Here is a 22,813-nt window from a genome sequence, read left to right on the forward strand (position 1 = left end):
TTTAAAGAGATATGCCAATTGCAACAGTTATTTAAGCGGGCAAAACTAAAGGAAAGAAGCAAAAAAAAAAAAAAAAAAGCTCGTAAATTTCTTGACGATCTCATCTGGTAAGTACTTCCTCAAAAAGAAAACGATAAGATTCTTAGGGATTTCAAGGTTTCCAATAATTCCCTCGGTGTTTGGATGACTATTGACACTGATTTCGATTTCGCTGGTCTTTGATTTTATTCCTGATCACACGAACAAAACACACATACAGAAATCTTCAAGCGCTTGATTTACTCATTTTCTCTGTAACTGGTTTAAGGTAATATTCTTGTACTTGTTTCCCTTTACTTTCTTTTTTTTGTTGCTCTGTTATATATATTATTTTTATGCGCTAAACTTCCCACCATTGAAATTTGTTTTTTGTATGTATTTTTCAAGAAATCGTAGATGAATGCGTTTTAACAAGAAACAAATTGGAGTTAGTATGTTTACGAACGAATGCACATAATCCTTAAATTTTCAAACATATCTCAGTCCTAAATCTATTGAATCTGAAAGAAAAAAAAAATTATTCGTTTTTAAATTCAAATTGTTGTTATAAAAAAAAAAATAAATAAATAAATTATTATTATTAGTATACAATCTTATCGGTATCTCAAGTAATAAAAAAAAAGTATGAATTATTAATAATCTAAATGGGCAAATAATCATTGCTCTCAGGTTGTAGGTGTAGAAATAGCAATGTGTTTACGAAGAAGATTAGAATAACATTTGTTCAGAATTTCAAGGCTCAGCGGTTTTTGCAAGTGGGTTTAAACTAATTATCTGTTTTTAATTAGGAGTTCAGCATCGTGAATCGGTTTTCGACATGTGATAAAAATGGCCGAAGGAGGAGGGCGGCGTTTGCCATCGTGGATGATCGGAGCTTTTTCGGCCGATCAAAGTGGAAGCCTCGACAACACTAAGCCGAAGAAAAATCACTCAGAGGAACAAGTGTTGTTGCATAGAACAACAAAGGAGAGCATAGTCGTTGAAGAAGAAAGTCGTTCAAAAGAGAGTTCACGCGTTCTCGTGAAGTGCAATAGGAAACGAGCAAGGCAGAGGGAAAATCCTTCAGACGCGGACTCTGATACAGATGTCTCTCGCGCTGTGGCCACGAAGACGTGTAACAGAACTCGGAGAGATCTTTCGAAATCTGCATTTGATAACGGGCGAAGAAAGACAAGAGGTTTGGAGAATAGTGAGGGATTGGGAATCCAATCTCTTATGGATGACGAGGATGCGGACGGAGATTTTGAACTCACTGTAGAAGATCTCGTGACTATTGCTAAAGAGGTAATTTTTTCTTCTTTTTCTTCTTCTTTTCATTTGCTGAAAGGATTGTTATTGCATTCGTCAAGACTCAAGAACAGATTTTTTCTCTTTTTTTTTTTTACTTATAACATATTTCTGGTGCAAGACTCTGAATATCTGGATAGAAGCAAATTATTATATTGCATTTATGTCTTAAATCCCATCGCCTTGATTGTCGAAGTCGTTAACTTGAATAAAAAGGACATTCAAAAAGAAATATCTGATCAGTCATTTCAATATTTGAACTGGTGTTTTAGAAGTGTAAGGGAAGTGACTTGTAATGGTCTTTGATTGAGAGAATCAGCTTTTAACAAATTTTAGTCATGGTTTCCGATCGTTTACGAAATTGTTTCGAAAATCTAATTGTACATTGAATTATGCTATCGTGTTGCAGTATGTCATGGATGATAGGAATACAGAGCGAAACGGTGTTTTAAAGAGAACGGGTGAGCGAAGATTCAGATCAGCAACACTCTCTTCGAGGATCGAGTCCGTGGACACGAACGGGGACCGGATTCACGATGAATCAACAAATAACCGTGATCAAAGAAAAGCCACACATGATACAAACGCAAATTCTTTTTCTGAATCGAATAGCGGTTCGGTTGGAGAAATAGCGTTAAGCCGTAGAACTGGAGACCCTGCTCGCGACATGCTTGATCTATTTTTGGGTCCATTGCTGAATAAACTCGTGGATGAAAAGAAAACTGAAGTGGCGGTTTCCCCGGATTTCGGAATTATACAGAATAAATCTGATATTGTTAGAGACGAAATCGCCCCTCTCATGGCAAAGAAAAAGAGTAGTCTCAAAGATAAGATTGCAATGTTTCTGTGAGCGAGTTAGATTCTTAATTTATGAGCACCAAGGCCACCGGGGACTTTACGCATATATCTTAGGAATTTGGTTATTCTCTGTAAAATCAAAATGGTTCTAGAAGGTTTAAGGCAAGGTAGTTCATTTGTAATGTATACCGTTGATTCGTATAGTTCAGCGCAACAGCTTTTCATCGGTTTTGCTGGTTACAACACACAGCTATTCATAGTCTAAAGAAATAAGGACATTTTTTTTTTATTTGAAACTCAGAAATTGCATTTAACTGAAACTAAATCTCCCTGAGTACACAGTGTGGCTGGAGGAGGGTTGTCAAATCTTTCGTTATGTCATTTAGATTAGAGGTACCTAAATTCAACATTTGAACAGATTTGGTCATAACATATAAGTCACTTGAGAGCTTAGCAACCTGTTTCTTCAAATCAGTGTTGATTTTCAATAGATTGGTCTTCTCGGAGAGAAGAGTTTAAATCCTTTTTTTTCAAGGAATCAGGGAAGTCCTTCAAATATGCGATTCTTTCCAACAGTTTGGCTTCAGTAGCTTTTAGTTCTTCAAGTCTCCTCCTCTGTTTCAGAAACACATTAAATTAATCTGCCCATTTGATAAATATAATTTTGTAAGCTTCTAGGAGAGCTTCATCACTAAGATCATCATCCTTTGGATGGGCAACCTGAGTAATACCAGAAGAACTAGGCAAAGATTCAAAAGAAGGATCAGTATCAAACTCCTCTGAAACTAATTTAAGAGATTCTTAGATTTATACAGTGAACGCCAAAAAGTTTTTCACAAGAAATTCTTTTTCAACATTGTCAGAATTAGTGTCTTCATCACCGAGTGTGGCGTTGAAATTATTCTGCTGCTTCTTCTGGTAATTTGGACATTCGACTTGAATGTGGTCAAATCCTTCACATTCTCTACCTCGAATCTCTTTTCCCTCTGTTTTACCGTCCATAGCCACGATCATTTCTCCCTTTTTGTAGTAGTTTTCGGGTTTATAACATTGGGTGACTTTGTCTCTGTTGAAAGGAGCACCGGATTGGTCATTGTTGTTTCTTAGTTATATCTCCAGCCTTCTCATAATTTTGCCAAAATTCTTAGCCAACATTGCTAAGGTATCCTCATAAGAATCATTAGCAACATCAGAATTCTGGGAGAGAGAGTTAGAATTTGCTGCTTTGAAGGCAACTCCTTTTGGCTTCTTCTCAGATTGATCAGCTTCAAAGGGCATTTCATACGTGAGAAGAGAGCCAATGAGCTCATCTACCTTCATCTTCGAAGTATCATGAACTTCATCAATAGTAGTGACCTTTATCTTGAACCTTTTGTGGCAAAGATCGAAGGATCTTCTTTACCAGCTTAGCATCAGACATTGATTCACCAAGGGAGTGAGATTCATTAGAAAGATCTCTCACACGAACATAGAAATCATTGGTGGTCTCTTCCTCCAACATCTTCAGATTTTCAAACTTAGTGGTTCCCAGTTGAAGATGAGAGTTCTTCACTTTGTCAGTGCCTTCATATGATGTTTCAAGAATTTCTCAAGTTTCTTTTGCACTCTCACAAGTGTGGATCACATTTTTGTCTACTCCATTGTAAATGGCATTAAGTGCTTTGAAGTTAGCCAGAGCAGCTTCATCTTCAATGGTATCATACTCCCTCTCACTCTTTGTGACAAAGGTGACTCAATATTCAAGGAGCTTTGTTGGAGGACTCCATCCATTCACATCAGTTTTCCAAGTTTTATCGTTAATAGACTTGATGAAAACACTCATCCTAGCCTTCCAGTAAGCATAGTTTGAGCCATCAAGTAGAGGAGCACGGCTCACAGAGCCACCTTCCTTGAAAGCATCCATCTCAACGAAAACAGTCAAAATACCAAGGACTACACCCCAGAAAAGCAAGGTTATAACAAGGATGTCTCTTATGATGTTATAACAAGTTAAGCAACACAAAGCAGTTTGCCAGATTAGTGAACTTAAATAAATTGTAAATAAAGAGACAAAATTGGTAATCTAGTTCGGCCAATCGTACCTACTTCTAGAGGGATAAAACTCTCGGTGGATAGAAAACATCACTAAACGGTAGAGTAAGTACAACGGTGGACAATTATGGACGATCACCTTCCAGGTTTCTTAAATTTCAAAACTACCATAGTGAATTCTAACACAGGCTCCCCCTGTGTTTGAGCACCCATCACTTTCCACTTAACACACTCACCAAGTGTTTGAACAACGCTTATAACAATGTGTGTTTTACAATACTAGAAATACACAAACCAACTCTGTAAACATGCTCCAACAATGGCAGTCAAGAACAACAGAGTAACATCACACAAAGGACAAGGTTTTTCGGCAATGACAACTCTCTCAAAAACCCTAAGTGTGTAATACCCTACCAAAGAGAGAAAACATTCCTTATATATGACACATTCTCAGTTGTGTGTCTTTTGCTAGGGTTTCCCAATGCACCTGCTGAAACCTCATTGGACGATCAGAAAAATCACGGAAACAAATCAGACAAAAAGTATTCTTCAAAAATTCCACGTCACAGATCTTGACGTGAAATAGTATACCAGATGTCACAGCACAGATAGGGAGGCGCAAAAAATTGGTAAAACCGTAAACCGGACCGGACCATTGAGTTTTAGACCATTGGTTCGGTTTTAAACGGTTTAAAATTTCACCGGTTTTTCTAAATATTAAACCGCGGTTTAGACCAGACCGGACCGGTTAGTATTTAAATAAAAAAAAATATGTCTAAGATGGTCCGGTCTCAAAAAGTCCAAAACGGTCTAAAAGAGAACCGGACCGGATTTAAGAAAATATAAATAGATAATAGGTTAAAATAAAACCTTCTGGTTTAAAATGGTCTAACAGTCCAAAACGGTCTGAAACAATTTGAACCGGACCGGACCATTTTAACCGGTTTGGTCCGGTCCGGTTTTTTTTCTTATTTGATCCGGTCCGATTTAATTTTTTTAAACCGTTTAAATCGGTTTTGATTTTTTGATCTGTTTTAGACCGGATCGGACCGTGTCCACCCCTTAGCACAGTTGTACCCAACATCATCAATTTTGCCAATAACAAAAACAGTCAATCCATAGTAACAACACCCGTTCATACTCAACTATCTTATACGAAATTTTATCTTCATTTAAAAAATTCACAAAACTATTTTTGTTATTATTAATTACAGAAAATTTCATAAATAGAGAAATTTGGTATAGCCCGTTGCCGGTTACGTGCAAGAGATTGTATTGAAGAAACAAGTGGATAATATTACTCACAAGTCACAACCCAATATCCTCTCTCTCTCTCTAACTCCATGGCCTCTCGTTATTGCTTTCTCAATAATCATGTCCATGTTATCGAAGGTAAATTTTGTTACTTTTTTTTTTTTTTTGTAAGAAACTGCATCTGCCTGTTTTCTATCCTAAAAATCAAAATCAATGACAGAAGTCTGATTTATTATGTTTTTTCTTGGCCGTGCTTGAGAGATTTTAGGATCACAAACTCGGATATGCAAGCCAAAAATTCCCAAAATCATAGTAAGTACCAATGGCAATTTCTCTGTGTGTGTGTTTTTTTTATTATTAAAACTCTTTCTCTGACTCGTAATTAATACAACTAATTGAGAATATCAACGACTAATACAGTAACTAATAAACTTAACTAACATCTTTACGACAGTCAATCAATTTACCAGAATGTCATTTTTCGATAGCCTTAACAGCTAGTGTATGTTACAATACATGGCGTTAAAAAAATATCAATTATTACAGGTTGGTAAAAGAAGTAACAATACGACCCCGAACACAAATCCAATCCGGCGGCGTTTCATCACGATTTCACCTGCAGATAGTAAATGGCACGGGAATTGGGACTCCGAATACAAACTGTCCCTCAATGATCTTCGCTTGGAAGATTTGGTCGACGATGATCATAAAAAAAATGTTCAAGTTTCTGTCACACTCACCGTAGAGAAGGTAAAACTTATTTCACAGTAAACTAATCAAGAACAGGTTGAGTTATATCCAAGTAAACAAAAAATTAAACTCTTGTATCTAATTATACCTTTCTTTATTGATAAGTCTAAATTGAAGCCAATTGCCCAGAATTATAATAATCAATTTTATTTTTTTAGCATGCAAGCTTTGGACTCTCCGTTGATGGAAGGATAATCACATCATTCCCCAGGAAATGTAGCATTTGTAGCTCTACATACTGCAGAAAGGTTTGTCATTCAAAATTCGGGGTTAGAGTTAAATTAAAAATTAAGAGTTTCAAAAGTAAATTTTGAATAGATTTTAATTTTTAAATAGAAAGAAGTTATTAGTTTGTTACAAATTTTTTTTTTTTTAATAAATCACGAAAATCAACAAATAAAAGTGAAAATATGTTTAACTAATACTCTTTTTAGTTAGAGTTCAATACTAGTATAGTAATCAAATACAAATAAAACTTTATTGTTTAACTTCCCTTGCATTCATTGAAACAGATTGACACTGAATTTAATGTGTGGGTTTTACCATCGAGACGAGTCCGATGCGAGGACTCGTTACCAGAAATCGGTGGCGAAGATCCGTCAGTGAGTCTGTAAAATATTTATGATAATCATAAGTTTAAGGAAATATATAAACACGTGATTAATCTTTGAAAATGAAAGTGAGATTTTAGATTTATATTGCTGAATCAACAGGTGATTTATGTAAAACCCGGAAGTGAAGCAGATCTTGATTCCCTTGTCAAAGACACCATAAGGATTACAGCCTCCATACAGGTAAAGATTACACACAATTTATTTGCCTAAGAAAGCCATTTTCATGTGACTAAACTTGATGACAAAATATTTTTCATTCAAGGACACTTGCTCCGAGGTGTGTGAGAAATCTCCCTTCACGATCCAAAGTAAGTATTATTATAGTTTGAATTAGCTTATAATTTTTTAACAGCAGTTACAAAAATGGTGAAAGCATTTTTTTTTGCAATTTTTTCTTCATAATATACAGTTTATTTAAAGAACGTTTCATAAAAAAAAAAAAAAATCAGAATAATATCTTCTACCGGGGATTTAAGCGCAAATAATCACTTACTTAACATGCAAGTTACTTTTTTGCCTTCAAACTATAGGTTTTGTACAAGTTCAAGCATTTAGTTTCTTTCATAAAAAAAATTAAACAAACTTAATGAACTTGTATATATTTATACAAAGCATCATAAATATAAAAATCTTACTTAAAAAAGTCAAACTTTATTAGTATTTTTAAGGTTAATATAATTTAATTAGTTTCTTTTAAAAAATTAAAAGTTGACATATATGTTTTAAGTTTGATGATTATTATTTTTCTCAAAAGAAAATTAATTTTTGAACAAAAATATGACATAAATTATTTACTGGTAGAATAATATATGATCAATTCCTCGTCCAGGGACCGATTTAATGAGTTATTATTTTATTATAGACAAGGATGCACTGCAAGCTGGCTCAATTGACAAGAGGTGGTCTACACTCTTGGAGTTAAAGAAATCTCAATATTCTTAACAAGACATACTGAGAATATTCAAAGATCTTTTTCCGAGGACTAGTCTCAGAAAGTTCTATCAAGATTATTATAACGTAAATATTCACACGTGTTTCTTGGTTTTTTCAGCCATTTTCAATATAGTTTTAAGGTGCTCGAGAGAAGCATTGTAGTATAGAGTATAGACTATAGACCATGTTAGTTAGCATAGAATATCGTATAAGGCAACGTTTGTATTGGTATATATAATTTAGTTGTGTATAGTTTGGCATGATATTGATCTTTCAATCTCACTGTGTTTGAAATTGAAAATTATGTGTGAAAGTGTCATTTTGTTCATAACTATCCCTCAAGGTAGTAAGCACTCTATTCTTCACTCATTTTCGCTTGTACTCACAAATTTCAAATGCCACTATAAATTTGTTTTGTACTCTTCTAGGAATATTCAAGACAAGTTTTATCAAGTTCTAGAACAAATTTTGAGCAAATACGTAAGTTTGTTTTATGACATGTTTTTTTTTAAATCAGATTTTATGACATATCGTTGAGTTGAGTTGAGTTGAGTACAAGTCATGGATGAGTTAGTTTATCTATTTTACTTTGATTAATATTTCAATTTAATTACTTTAGATCAAATTATCTGTCTGAAGGGTCATATATCAAATGTATATATATATATATATATGTACATTTTCATAAGTCTAAAAAGCATACAGTTTTGACTATGTTTGGCAATAAAACAGCAGATTAATACCAAAAATATAAATACATTTGTACACATAAACACAAAGGTAAGACACAATTCATGAAAAACAGAATCGGGGTACGACGATAGCCAGGGACGAAGCCAGGATTTCCATTTAGGGGGGGCTAATTTGTAAAAAAAAAATCAGGGGGGGCTAATTTGTAAATTTTAAGGGTAAAAAATTATAAAAAAAAATGAAAAGTGGGTAAAAAATGCAAAAAAAAAAAAAAAAAAAAAAAAATTTGAGGGGGGGGCTAAAGCCCCCGCTCAATTAAAGCTGGCTTCGTGCCTGACGATAGCACACATAACTCCATAAGTTAATAAAACAGCAATCAACATAATTAATTTAACTATAATCAACAATAGTACAATGCATAATAAGCAACAAAATTTAAAAACTAGTAACAAGTCTCATGGAGAATGAGAGTAACTTTCAGAAAATAAAATAAAATAAATATTAAACAAACAAAATAATTCAGGTAATTAACCAATAACAAATTTGATGAAAAATCAAAGCCGAACTGATTCCATAAAAATTAAAAACCGACAATGGTTTACTTTTCTAAACTGGATCAATTAACTAATCCAATTTTTTTATTTATATGTGGCAGCAAATTTATGTTTTGGATATGATAAACTGGTTTTTGGTTAATTTGTATACTCATATTATAAATGTGAACGAAATTTATGTAGCTGGCATATGTAAAGTAGATAAAATTACAAATGGCATATGTAAAAGTGGTTTTGATACAAATATTACTAAACTCACATCACTTTACTAGATTAAACCTTAAACTAAAAGTTTGATAGCTATTATTAAATGAGTTGTGCAAAGACTGTATTATAATTTTGTGACAAATCGGTTGCAAAATACGAAATTTTGTGATAGTTTGATCACGAAATTTTATATTTCATGACCGATTTTAAAAAAATTGACAGTTCATTTCACAAGATAAGAAAACGATCACGAAATACGAAAACGGTCACGAAAGAGTAATGTTGTAAGAAAATATTTATCTCTTGATTTTAGTAATAAACTTGTTAAATTTTGAATATTAGTTGATTTTGATAAAGTGACATGAGTTTAATAATACTTGTGTCGAAATCCATATGCAAAAAAATAAAATTTAAGACGATCAAATAAGGTATGAATTCATTGTATGAGAGTCAATCTCCTAATTTATCCCAAAGGAGCTTTATTAAATCTCTTTCATATGACCATTCTCACTTTTAATTTTATAAAAAGCTCCTCAAAGGAATATTTTGATAAAAGTCAGAGGCTTAAATTACAAGAATACAACAAAATAATATGTGGGTTACCCGTTTATGCAGGTAACCAGTCATTATCAAATTACTTTATGAATCACGAGCGAAAACGTCGACCTTCGCTTGTTGCAGATAGCGGTTTTAGGTATCTTGTTTGACTGAGATTCACGCCCAAAGCAGATAATCATATCTTAGATCTGAGATTCAGATCTTGAGAAAAATTCAAAATCACTCCGATTAAAGATCGGACAGTACAAAAGTCAGATCTAACAAGTCTGGATTAATATTGAAACATAATTAAAATAGAAAGCAAAACATAAAGAAGTTAATAAAATAAAAAGTACATTTCCTTAGGTTGAGAGTCGTTCATTGATTTAGGGGAAGCGACGACGTCGAAAATTAAAAGTCCAAGTCTTGATTTTTTTAGAGAGAGCGTGGCTAGAGCTTTTTTTGGCTTCCCTATATTTTGACCATTCTCACTTTGATGATAGTAATTTTTCTTTAATTTATAATCTTTAAAAGAATAAAAAAAATACCAGCATTAATGATGATAATTGTGCTAACTTACGAGTTAATTGTCAGGTCATGTTTAAAACAGAATAACGATCATTACATTATAGAGAATATTTATTTTTTGAGCGCGGCAGTCTTTGATGCCACATTTTATACTTTGTTGTTAAATTAAAACCCATTTTTAGTTAAAATTATATGTAAAGGTGAGACATTACTATTACTATATGAAAAACATGAACGAGGCAGACAAGCCTATCATTATAATTTATAAGAGTATGGACATTTTTTAAATTTTTATATATTAAGCCACAAAAAATCAACAAAAAATATATTCAAACCATGATACATCATCCCGTCCGACCGAGAATGCTTCTCATTCTCTTCATTTAGTTAAGCCACACGGCCAACGACTTGATCCTTGTTTAAGGATTCAAACCAATAAGGTCTAAGCATATTATTAAATCATTTAACTATCACTTAAAATAATTCAACAAAATAGAATATGGCTTAAACTAATCTTGACCTAGACTAAGCCTACTAAATGAGAAGGCACGGCCAAACTCAATCCATGTAATGTTCTCATCAACTAATCCCAATTTTACAATTCATTAATTTCATTTAAATAGTTTAACACTGATAGAAAAATGATATGTATAAAATCAATGATTAAAATTTGCTTTAACCTTATTTATTTGCCACCGATATAAAAAATAAATTATTTAGCATCATGATAAACCTCAAAATATCATTTTGACAATTTAATAATGTTTTTAACACTAGAATCTAATTTCAATTACTTAATTCATCATATATCATACTTCTTTTGTTAAGTTGGAGACACATTATGGACCCATATGAACTATTGGAAGTAAAAGTTCACAAACATTTTTCTAGTGTTCTTTTGTTAAATACGCATTTTTGTCCGATTTTGGATCAAACGTCCAATTTCAGATATTTTTCAACTAAGAGGTTTAGCCTTGATATTTTTTCAATTTTGAGGTCTATAAAATGAAATCTCTCTAGAGAGATTTCATTTTATAGACCTCAAAATTGAAAAAATATCAAGATTAGACCTCTTAATTGAAAAATATCAAAAATTGGATTTTTGACCCAAATTCGGATAAAAATGTCATTTTAGCCAATTTAACCTCTAATTTTTTTATATTTTTTTGATGAATTTCATCCGAATTCATCGGAACTCATCGGAAACTAGATGAGTTCCGATGATTTAGGCTAATTTTACATTAAAAAAAAAACAGGTTAACTCTTTGTAAAACATAAAATATAAAGTTATAATTGACGTCACTTCTTAAACAGTGACTTAAAATAGTCAATTCCGAATAAATATTCAAATACAAATAATAACTAAAATATTATTTTTCCATATAAAAAATCTTTAAACATCTACATTCATTTTTTAAAACATCTTTAAATAAATATTATAAGTTTTGAATTATAATTTCAAGGAAAATATTCTTATTACAAAAATAACATTTTGAGTAAACCTAAAAATGTTTAAAGTATTATTAGTTTCAAATTACTAATTTTATGAAGAAAAAAAAATGTGTCTACTTTATTAATTAAAAATGTGTCTACTTTATTAATAAAAACGTGACTACTTTATTATTTTTATGATATTAATAATTTAAAACTTATAATATTTATTTAAAGATGTTTTATAAAATGAATGTAGATGTTTAAAGATTTTTTATTTAGAGAAATAATATTTTTAGTTACTGTTTGTATTAATTTTTTTTTTTATTCGGAATTCATTATTTGAAATCACTGTTTAAGAAACTTATATTCTATGTTTTACAAAAAATTAAGTCACTTTATTATAGAGTGAACGCCGATTTATTATAGAGTGACGTCTAAAAACCTGTTTTTTTGTAAAATTAGTCCAAATCATCGAAACTCATCTGATTTCTGATGAGTTCCGATGAATTCAGATGAAATTCATTAGAAAATACATTTTTGTTCGAATTTGAAATAAAAATCTAATTTTGGATATTTTTCAACTAAGAACTCTCATCTTGACATTTTTTCAATTTTGAAGTTTAGGAAATAAAATTTATCTTCTCTAACATATATCCACGCCAGTGTAGTTATGCTTGTCGTGGACCATCAGATCGACTCAAATTCAGCGGCAGAGATTGAAGTTAGATACGTAGCCAAGATTTTACTTTATTTTCTCCCCTGCTCTCTCTCTCTCTCTCTTCTTGTATCAAATTTGGGGTTTTTTTTAATAAAAGAAACGACACCAAACCTCGCCGAAAGTCGTTGATTCTATTCACGTTCTTCAGCAGCTTTATGAAATCATGCCGTATTATGAAATCATTTACTGCTTTAGATTTCGGATAACGTAACCGAGTCCTAACCATCTCTGTGTCCCTCCCAAACGAAGCTCTGCAGTGAAATCATGGCAAGTTCTTCTTTCCTTATCAACCAGCTTCCCATCAAAGGTTACTTCATAAAACCAACCTACTCTATGTTCTTTCATTTTACTTTTTCCTTGCACAATTGTCAAAGCGTTGTTTATCTAAAATATTTCTTCTTATCTATCATCTATTTTTCGTAGGATATCGACCCCATATATCCAAACCAGGAACTTTTCTTTTCTCTGTAAGTATCTCCGCTTTCTATTATTTCTTTAAATGAAACAAATGGGTCTTGGGTGTTTTACATTTATTTTCACCTGTTTTCTTTGATTTTTGACTTGCCAGTACTTCGAAATGAAAATACCAAATGAGCAATTTTGTTAGCCGGGATGTTTTTTTATTTTTTATTTATTTATCATTTACACTCTGTCTAGTTTTGTTAGCCGTGATTCTTGCATCAGTAGGAATACTGATCTCTCTAGTTTTTAGATGCATATTTTCACGACGATTTCAAGTTTGGAGATGGAAATAGAATAATTCATAGCTCAGTTGCTATGCAATCCTCTTATTTTGTATTCCTTTAGGTTGCTCTATAAAATTAGAATAATTGGAGTCAAAATGACAATGCCAATGCCAATGAGTTTCTAGCTTTATAAACGAGTTAAAGTCACGTTTGCATCAAGATAGAACTTAAAATAAAAAAAAATAAAAAAAAATTTAAAAAAATAGGCATAAATGTAAAGCCTAACATTGTTACTGATCTTGTTGCTCAAAGTGACAATAGATTTTCGTGTTTGTTTGATGTTCTTTGACAGAAAAGACGCAAGCTCTCGGGTCACACCTCATTTTGTTGCGCGAGTCTCGGAGCCTTTTCAGATGCGGAGCTTGCCCAAATCGATTCAAACTATTTGGACAAAATCGTAAATATGCAAATATCGGCACAAAATCTCACCGCAAGTTTCACGGAGGGTTTGGTGTTGGGCGATCTCGACCCTGCAACGGCAAAATTGGCGATAGGGATTCTAGGGCCGGCTCTATCGGCGATGGGTTTCCTCTTCGTGCTGAGGATCGTGATGTCGTGGTACCCGAATCTCCCCGTGGGGAAATTCCCGTACGTGTTGGCTTATGCTCCGACAGAGCCAATACTTGCCTTGACTCGCAAGGTAATTCCGCCATTGGGTGGCGTGGACGTGACGCCAGTTGTTTGGTTCGGATTGGTTAGCTTTCTGAATGAGATATTGGTGGGTCCACAAGGGCTGCTTGTTCTTCTTTCCCAGCAAGTTTAAATCGGCGTGTAGCTTAAGAGGGCTTTTTTTTTTTTTTTTTTTATAATATACGTGCTATATAGAGCTTGTTTTTGCCATGTGATATGAGAATAAATTATTCTATCATTTGATAATATGAGCATTAGAATCATGGATTCTACTTGATACCCTGCAAATGCATCATAAATCTGTAAATTTAATCCGCATTGACAATTCTCTTTCTACAATTCATTTCAGCATATTATTTTACTAATGTGAGTGAATTCTCATTTCAGAAGTAACTTGCATTGGGTCATCTCAATATGGTTAGCAGTTATACACATTCGTTTCAGGTCTAGTGTACAGAAAATGATATACGTAATATTTTCGCAGAAGAGAAGAAAAATGTGTAGTAATGGTAAAAAGTAAAAACTACAGTTGTCAGCATTTCAGGTTCAAATACACTACAAGGGAATAAAGACATCTTTTATTTTAAGTGTTTGTCAGATGATTGACAAAATTGTAACACCATATCGGTGTACAGTTTATGAAAACCCATTCATTTCTATAACATATGATCAAACTAGCAGTGTTCTTCACCCTTCTTCGTCTATATATCTGCTGCAAGGAAGTTTCCCGACAAAGTCACCTACACAAAGCGATTCCAATCATTATCCTCATGTTCTACAACGAGAGACAGAGAGAGAGAGAGAGAGAGAGAGAGAGAGAGAGAGAGAGTTACCTTTTCGCCCAGCTTGAACGCAGGGAGACCCCTGTAAGGGCAAGTGCCACAACGAAAAGCATCTCCTAATCCACACTGCAAATAAATATATAATTGAAATCAGAAAGCTCAACATGCGAATCATTGAAAAAAAAAAAAAAAAAAAAAAAAAAAAAAGATGTCATAAAAGGTCATACACTGCCACAAGACGATTGAGGATTTTCAAGTAGATCGTCACTCAGTCCCAACTTCTCAGCTTTCTCTTCAGCTTCGGCTCGCCCACAACTGCAATTCTTGCAAGCTTTCTTTGTGGCTCCAACTTCACAGTCGCTAACTGGAAGAGCCCAAAAGGTCATGTGCCATAAGATACTAGAAAAAGAGGACTTTATTGAGGGCAATTTGAAAGATTATGGATCCTAGTATAGTGATCAAACCTTGAGGTAGCTGTGGTTTCTGCAGATCCTCTTCGGTTAAGAGACTATCCTCGTCGATCAAATCTGAATCATCAGCAATCTGAACTATTGGCGGCTTTTTTGAAGCCTTCTTCAAGGCAAAGGATGACCCTAGTTTCCAAGAAGGCTTTTTCGCCTTAACCTACAATCAAAATTAGACAATAAATCAACGTCTCTAGAACATAATAAACAATATGAATACAAAAATCTATGGCTGACAAGGATTAACTTTGCATCGACTTTAATAAAAGGATAAGCCTTGGAAAAATGCACCATAACATACTACCAATATTAACATTGATAACTAGCCATGTGGAGAAGATGAAATTCTCCCATCCTTTTCAAGTGTTTCACTTCAGATTTGATGTTTTTTTCATAAATGAAATATAATTGAAATGGAAAAAGGATCATCCAGACTACACAAGTAAACACTGAGACATACCATAATCGACTGTGCATTAGTTTCCGAATCAGGTTTTAGCTGAAGTGATTGTGCTTCAAGAAAACCTGCCAGAAGCAACTTGCGCTCAATATCTGAGATAGTCTGCCAAAAGCAATACCACAAGAGTTTATCGTCAAAAATTTGAAATTCAATATCAATATTCACACACGTAAAGAGCCGTTTATTAACTAATAGAAGAAAGAAAACGAAAGAGATATAAAAAAAGAGTCCAACCTTATCCCAAAGAAACTATTTATAACCCGATCAAGATGAATTGAGAAAAATATAAATAATATGAGCACATATTTCATTACCTTATCTGTGGCCTCAGCTGCAAACTGAGGCAGGTGGCAGAGTATTATACTTCCTGGCTTCATCGCTCTTGAAATTTCTTTAAACAACTGCTCATTGAGGGATTCAACCGATCTACAGAAAGAAATTACAGCATCCACGGACGAAGATTGAACTGGCAAATGAGCTGCGAACACCAAAAACCAAAATCATAAGAACATCATATAAATAACATATTGGATCACTAAACAACCTAAAGTTTTTCTACTTTATTGAAACCCCATGAACCCCCCAACACCAGATTCTAGAAGATATCAGAGAATTTTTGTTCAACTCCTCAGATTATATACTGAGAGTGTGACCTCTGCTTCGGTGAAGACTCACAGAGGCTCTTACCTAAGGGCATCTATAAACTACCTAGCAAAAAGGATATACATGCATGCTCAAAATTAGAAAACTAATCAAACATGCATTGTCTTGGTGTTAAATCTGACCCCTATCGAATAAAAGAACCCATCGCCAATTATACAGAATCTAATTTAAATTATTCGTGAAAAATTAAGATGAAACAAGCTGTATAAATGCATTTTAAAAAAAGACAAACATAACATAAAGCAGTTGAACTAAAGATCTGTTCTAAAGCTGAATAGTATATTATCATTAAGATGTTAAATCAGACATGAAGAGGAAAATACTCAGCAAAGACACTTGAGTGATGATAAGAGGATAACAGTTTTCAATCCCAAAACCGGCCTCAAGCTCTCCGAGTGCATTGTAAACGGCAAAAGAAGATAGAACCGAATCGTCAGTTAACGCCAACACGCTCCCGAGCATCGTGAAGATCTTTAATCTGAGAAAGAACCAACACAAATTACAATTCCAGAACAAGAAAGTAAAAAAAAAATAATGTATTTTTTGGTTAATACTTTTAATCATCATTTACATCCTATGCCAATCAACAAACTGTGACAAAAATAGGAAAGCTCCTGTAATCTTTTGACCCTGAAAACAAACCCGAACTGAATTAGGGGTGTAAAAACCTTCATTTTTCGAATCTTGGTGACACATAGAGTGCACAATAAATGGATTAAAAAAAAGGTTGATTCTGAGTCCAACCAAATGCAAGTAACAAAACAGAGAAAAAAAGATTTTAAAAAACATCCAAAGAAACTAAAGATTCGGGCTTCTTCTTGAAGAGAGGCAACAGAGAGACCCCAGAGAACCTTTGCTTTTTTTCTTCAGTGGTTGCGGAGGAAAAAAAAAAGCGAGGGTTTCGCGAAGACAGAAGAGCACGATGGAAAGAAAGAGGCGCAGATAAAGTTGAAACACGATTCAGAAGTGAAGATGGATAAGAAAATCCTTAAAACCCTAGTTTACTTATTGGAATATTTGATCGCGCCGATAAGGGGATCAGAGAGCAGAGAAAGTACCTTGTTCGAAGAAGGCAGAGTCGAGAGGCTTCGCGAAGAGGAGGAGAAAAAAAGAGATTTCACGAAACTCAATTACGCGTGAGCTTTATATAACATATATTACATTTATATTCATATTTCATAATTATATTACATTTTTACTCATTCTTTATTAGTCGCTCCGTTTGACGATTTTCTTTGATCCAAGAAAAGATCAAATGAAAATCTTTCAAAATTTTGTTAAGGACATATGAGAATCATGTTTTTATAAAGTATCAATTTTTATCAATTGAAACTTAATTCGAACCTAGCGTGAATTTCATTTAAACTCATCTCCACCGTCTTCGACGCTAACCATCGGTGGACTGACAACCTTTCCATCCCCGGCCCAAGAGGGAGACGCGGCGAGTGAGGCATCGGCCCAAAGTCCCCTACCAACGAAGGCCCTTTTTTTTGATTTATTTGAATTAATAAATAAAAGAGAATTGTTAACAAATAAACCACTTAAAACATATATTAATTTTATTTTAACCAATAATTGATAATTAGCCAAATCGATGATGTGTAAGTGAAACCACTTATTTTGTACAAAATATACCCTTATTAGTTAATTAATAAAATTGATTTTCGTATTAAAAAATCATCATTATTCTTTAAATTCCTTAATTATAGGATCTGGATTTTATGAATTCAAAATAAACTAAAACAAAAAAAAAGAACCGAAGAGGAAAGACTGGACGTGAAGCGTCACGTCATCAGCTTCAGCGTCGTGGGTGGGGATCACGAATTGAACAACTACCGATTGATTTTCGTTTCTGTTTTTTATTAAAAAATATACAGTAAATAATCGATACTAATCGTTAATAATCGTTTCTGCTATTTTTCTTTTAAGTAATATTCGGTAATAATCGTTTCATGTGTTTTTCTTTTTAAGTAATATTCGTTAATAATTTTGTGCGTTCTCAGGTTTTTAATTTTGCAATTTTGATTTGCTTTAAATTTGCTCTATGTAGTTTTTTTTTATTGTTTCTTTCCGAGAGTAGATTAAAAAATTAATTAATAGTTGCTTAAATTAAGAAATTAGTTACAAGATTATTTTTTTCCTTTTTTATTTCTTAATTATATCACTTGTATATGGTGGAAGTTATTTAGGGGTAAGGAAGTCTTTTTCCAGTGGTAATAAATTCGCCTGGCTAATAAACATAAATTATCTAAACGGTGGCTAAAATGCAATTTTAAGTTTAAAAATGGCTAAAAATCTACACTGCCTTGAATAAAATTAGGAGCAAATTCAAAAATAACTCAGCTACATTGAGGCTTATTATTTAGGCTATGTTCTTTTAGGGGATAAAGTATAATTTATTTATTTTTTGGGCTACTTTGAATCAAGGGACCAATATTTCAAAACAAACATGTAATTTTTTCTTGCTAATTTTGCAATAAATCTTGCAATTTTGAAGCTAAAACTTGATCTTTAACGCTAACAAAATACAATGGTTTAATATTAAAATTCCAAACGTTTTTTTTTTTTTTTTTTTTTTTTTTTTTTTTTTTTTTTTTTAACATCGATTCCTCTATTTATGCTTTCCTAATTCAATTGATTTACAATTCAAAGCGCTAGGAAAAAAAAAGATTAGAAGTTCAAGGCCCCTTTTTAATGATAATTTTATAATGTGTTATTTTATCATTATAAAAACCATTGTTTGCATCTATCTAAATATAATTGAAGGATTTCGATCTCTTTGTTGTGTTGATGTGGAGTGCGTGGAATCGCTAAAATAATATGATCCACAACAATGCGGTGGAGACTATGACCGATCTTATCACTTAGTTGGTCAGATACCTTGAAGAGTTATGGGTGATGACTAGAGATATGCCATTGATTAGAACTTTTTTAGCCGTGTCAATCCTTATGGAAGCCGGGACGCAGGGCCAGACCCATGTGTAACCTTCAAGAGGCCTAACCCCTCCCAAAGCCCAAATTTTTGTGCTAAAAAAATTTAGCCTTTTTTTTCAACTTAATTTTTTTTTGTCCCCCTTTTTCTAAAATCTGGATCCGCCACTGCCGGGACGTAATTTCCATTTGTGTAGATGCGGCTTTTGACACCATTGGAAAGAAGTGTGACGTCACATGTATTTTTCGTAATCATTTTGGCGTTGTTATACGAGCCTTTATTTCTCCTTTCGCTCGACCTTTCAATCCCGAGGTGCTGAAAGCCTCGACTATTTTGCATGGTTCGAAGGAGGCAAGTCACATGGCCGCTATACGAACATTTTAATCCAATTTAATTGTGACGAGGTGGTGAACCTCGTCAAGATCAAGACTACTATACCGACAAATGAAATGGACATGGCAATCGTGTTATTCATGCTTGGCTAAAAAATCACTACTTTTTATGAGGGCGTTTTTGGACCTCTATCCATCTTTCTTTCCCCAGGAATTAGAAGCGTGGCATTTGGACCTTTAACAAAAAAGGAAATGGTCTCAATAAGTAACAATTTTGATAATTTGGGCAAAAATAATAGCAATTATGTTTTTGGACACTTTTACTAGTAACTGTAAATATGAAAGTATACAGTTGTCATAAATTGTAGACTTATATGTCTATAATTAATAACAATTGTAGATATAAGTTTACAGTTATTAGTAAATGTATAAAAAAAAATAGTTACTATTTTAGTCCAAAGCATCAAAATTGCTAATAGTTGAGACAATTTAAAAAAAAAAAAAAATTAAAAAAAAGAGACGTTGTCTGTTTCTTTCTTTCAATTAGGCCCGCCGATTGTCTAACACAGACACAATACGAGACGTTGATTGGGCTGAAGAAGATGAGAGAATGCGACGACGCGACGACGACCAAGGGCGAAGGAAACGACACGCGATGGGTGTCGTTGGAGGTCAAGCTCCCAGGCGACGGCGATTCATTCAGCCTGGAAGCCGCCGTGTGCAGCCACGGCCTGTTCGCCATGGCTCCCAACCGGTGGGACCCACTCTCCAGGACTTTCCTCCGCCCTCTCAGCCTCTCAGACCCTTCGGAGTCCGTGCTGGCTCTCATCTCGCAACCCCAACACCGTCGCTATCTCCGACTCCGACTCCGACTCGGCGCCGGAACTCGCTCCCTCAGCCTCGAGGATGAACAAGCTCTACTCGTTGACTCCTCTTTCCCTTTTCTTTTTTTTTTTTTTTTTTTGGATTATGGAAAGTGTGTGTCTTTTTTTTTCAATTTTTTTTTTTGTTTTTTTGCAGACGCAGGTGAATAGAATGTTGAGATTGTCGGAGAGCGACGAGAAGATTGGGAGGGATTTCAGTGACGTTTACGATCAGAGTTTTGTGGTGGGAAGAGTGTTTAGGTCTCCCAGCTTGTTTGAGGATATGGTCAAGTGCATTCTTCTCTGCAATTGCTCGTATCTCTCTCTCTCTCTCTATACTCTGTCTTTTGAATTGCACACCATGTGTTTGATCTTATTACTATTCTAAGTGGAGCTCTTGGCAGTAGAGTACATATCTACGCATTTAAAAACTTCTCATTGTGTGGGATTTGAAAGGGGGAGATATATTGATATATTACGTATGTGATTAGGAGTGCGAAAATCATCATCCTAGTGGAAGAGTCTGTTTTGCTAGCACTTTTATAAACTAAATATGGCTGATTGGATATGAAACTTTGTAAGCATTTTTCTTTCACAACCACGAAGATGAAGGAAATGGTGTTTTTTTTTTTTTTTTTTTTTTTTTTTTTTTTTTTAATGATTTTAATCTGTTGTAGGTGGCCGAGGACTCTTTCCATGGCTCAGGCACTCTGTGATCTTCAGCTTGAACTGCAAACAAAGCAATCTGTACCACCAGCCATGGCTTCAGATTTCCTCCCCAAAACACCCTCCAAGAAAGAACCCAAGAGAATCGTCGAAAAGTCCGAGGCTTTCGAGTCTTCAGTCAAGGAAGAACCAGCCGAGCTAGTCAAACCCGAGTCGGAGTTTCAACACTTCTCAGGCACTTCCGACTCATACAAAGAATCGTTTGGAGATCGTCCCGACTCTGATTTCGAAGGGATCGGAAATTTTCCTAGCCCGTTGGAGATTTCGAGACTGGACGAGAATTTTCTGGCCAAGCGCTGCAAACTCGGATACAGAGTGAAGCGGATACTGAATCTTGCTCGTGGTGTCGTGGATGGCCGAATCGGGCTGAGAGAGATGGAAGAGACTTGTTGCAGGGAAAGAAGCTCAAGGATTTACTCTGAGTTGGACTATAAGCTGAAGCAAATTCATGGGTTTGGACCGTTTACCCGTGCCAATGTGCTCATGTGCATGGGGTTTTACCACGTTGTCCCTTCCGACTCCGAAACCATCCGACATTTGAAACAGGTTGCCTTATCTTTTTCCTTTCTATTTCTTGATCACCTACTCTCTATTTGTATACTGAAAGTATATATATTATTCGTGCATATATATATATATATATATATATATATATATATTGCGTAATTCAGGTTCATGGAAAACCTTCGAGCACTCGGACGATTGAGAAAGATGTTCGAGAACTGTATGCAAAGTACGAGCCATTTCAGTTCTTGGCGTACTGGTAAGCAACTAGCTCTTCAAATACTAATTAGTTATGTGCAATTATATGCTATTCGAGCATGTAATTAACGGGCTAAAACCTGGTACTTGCAAAACTAAATATATTAAACTCTTTAATGAAATCAATCGCCTAAGAAACTTTAAACATATTTTTCTAGCTTAAATAACTTGTTCATTTGATCAAATAAACTAAATAAATTATAAAATAACTCTAAAAACATTATAAGTAAAAGTTAACAATTTTGGATTTTAGACTAAGATTTTATTTTTAATAATACTTTTTAAAATTATAAACAATTTCTTGAAATTCGTAATATATTTAAATTAAGGTTTTGTATTTCATAGTAGAAAGTTCAATATTTTTTATGAAAATCAATGCTAAAACTTTGTTTGAGGATCAATCTTCGCATAAGGTTGGTTTGTGAACTAAAGTGCCAATCATGACAAATATTTACTTGGATATACTTTCTTCGTTTGCTTTCAACTCTTTGATTGATCTGATCAGGTCAGAGTTGTGGCACTTCTATGAAACGCGGTTTGGTAAGTTTAGCGAAATGGCTAGGTCTGAGTACAAACTTATGACGGCTTCGAATATGAGAAGTACAAAAAGTCATCTAACTAAAAGGAAGAGGAAAGCTTGAGCTTGGGAAGTTTTCTTTTTGCCATTACTCTTAACTTAACTTAGAAGCGAAGTTAGGTCTGTATGTATATCTACACTTTATATATCAGACTTCAGCTAGTGCTAGAAAAAAGTTTGATGTGCCATAACAAATGCAATGACCGACTTGATTTTTACCATCAATTGATCGACCAAGTTATGCGTGTGGACATGTTTGTCTGCTTTAAAATATAGCTATGTCTGAATTTCTGCACTATGTATGTAATACATATAATACGTCGATTGATTTTGCTGAAGAAATCTCTTTTGGCTCATGAATGCTAGTCGATTTTGTTTTATTGTATTTAGCTCTGGTATCATGTTAAAATATACTCGGTTTAATCTGGAAATCAATTGACATCAAGACAGGTAAGATAATCAAATAAAAGACTTTTGGTAGTCTGACCTACATGGTTTTTTT

The 22,813-nt window shown here is 33.9% G+C and overlaps 5 protein-coding genes across 9 annotated transcripts; 4 read left to right on the forward strand and 1 right to left on the reverse strand.

Moving 5' to 3' along the window:
- Positions 1-26: 26 nt before the first annotated feature.
- Positions 27-2,351, forward strand: LOC149401986 (uncharacterized). Of its 4 annotated transcripts, none has more exons than XM_089610198.1 (4): positions 27-107; positions 260-307; positions 828-1,323; positions 1,736-2,351. In XM_089610198.1, exons 3-4 carry the CDS (start codon positions 868-870, stop codon positions 2,174-2,176), a joined length of 897 nt encoding a protein of 298 aa, XP_089466324.1. In that variant the 5' UTR covers positions 27-107; positions 260-307; positions 828-867; the 3' UTR covers positions 2,177-2,351. The 4 variants fall into 4 exon arrangements, with proteins under 4 accessions (XP_089466324.1, XP_089466326.1, XP_089466325.1 ...); XM_089610200.1 differs by having other exon boundaries at positions 33-107; positions 836-1,323; XM_089610199.1 differs by having other exon boundaries at positions 35-307; positions 836-1,323.
- Positions 2,352-5,420: 3,069 nt separating this feature from the next.
- On the forward strand, positions 5,421-8,159 carry LOC149401987 (E3 ubiquitin-protein ligase, putative (DUF177)). 2 transcript variants are annotated; one of them, XM_089609425.1, is made up of 8 exons: positions 5,421-5,547; positions 5,678-5,721; positions 5,956-6,159; positions 6,318-6,407; positions 6,672-6,761; positions 6,873-6,953; positions 7,036-7,081; positions 7,636-8,159. In XM_089609425.1, exons 1-8 carry the CDS (start codon positions 5,499-5,501, stop codon positions 7,713-7,715), a joined length of 684 nt encoding a protein of 227 aa, XP_089465551.1. In that variant the 5' UTR covers positions 5,421-5,498; the 3' UTR covers positions 7,716-8,159. The 2 variants fall into 2 exon arrangements, with proteins under 2 accessions (XP_089465551.1, XP_089465552.1); XM_089609426.1 differs by lacking the exon at positions 6,672-6,761.
- Positions 8,160-12,447: 4,288 nt separating this feature from the next.
- Positions 12,448-13,916, forward strand: CCB3 (cofactor assembly, complex C (B6F)). Its single transcript, XM_089609741.1, has 3 exons — positions 12,448-12,681; positions 12,798-12,841; positions 13,413-13,916. The coding sequence occupies exons 1-3, from the start codon at positions 12,639-12,641 to the stop codon at positions 13,881-13,883; spliced, it is 558 nt and encodes a 185-aa protein (XP_089465867.1). The 5' UTR covers positions 12,448-12,638; the 3' UTR covers positions 13,884-13,916.
- Positions 13,917-14,260: 344 nt separating this feature from the next.
- LOC149401989 (anamorsin homolog) lies at positions 14,261-17,321 on the reverse strand. Its single transcript, XM_089609740.1, has 8 exons — positions 17,178-17,321; positions 16,443-16,597; positions 15,771-15,934; positions 15,457-15,558; positions 14,997-15,156; positions 14,760-14,896; positions 14,584-14,658; positions 14,261-14,490 (listed from the first exon to the last, which is right to left on the reverse strand). The coding sequence occupies exons 2-8, from the start codon at positions 16,579-16,581 to the stop codon at positions 14,452-14,454; spliced, it is 816 nt and encodes a 271-aa protein (XP_089465866.1). The 5' UTR covers positions 16,582-16,597; positions 17,178-17,321; the 3' UTR covers positions 14,261-14,451.
- Positions 17,322-19,931: 2,610 nt separating this feature from the next.
- LOC149401990 (uncharacterized) lies at positions 19,932-22,696 on the forward strand. The gene is made up of 5 exons (XM_089608750.1): positions 19,932-20,306; positions 20,404-20,561; positions 20,924-21,518; positions 21,644-21,735; positions 22,240-22,696. Exons 1-5 carry the CDS (start codon positions 19,986-19,988, stop codon positions 22,373-22,375), a joined length of 1,302 nt encoding a protein of 433 aa, XP_089464876.1. The 5' UTR covers positions 19,932-19,985; the 3' UTR covers positions 22,376-22,696.
- The last annotated feature ends 117 nt before the right edge of the window (positions 22,697-22,813 follow it).

The sequence above is a fragment of the Urtica dioica genome, chromosome 3 (genome assembly GCF_054948205.1).
Source record: "Urtica dioica subsp. dioica isolate 48M chromosome 3, U.dioica_male_clone48M_v1_H2, whole genome shotgun sequence".
NCBI lineage: Eukaryota > Viridiplantae > Streptophyta > Magnoliopsida > Rosales > Urticaceae > Urtica > Urtica dioica.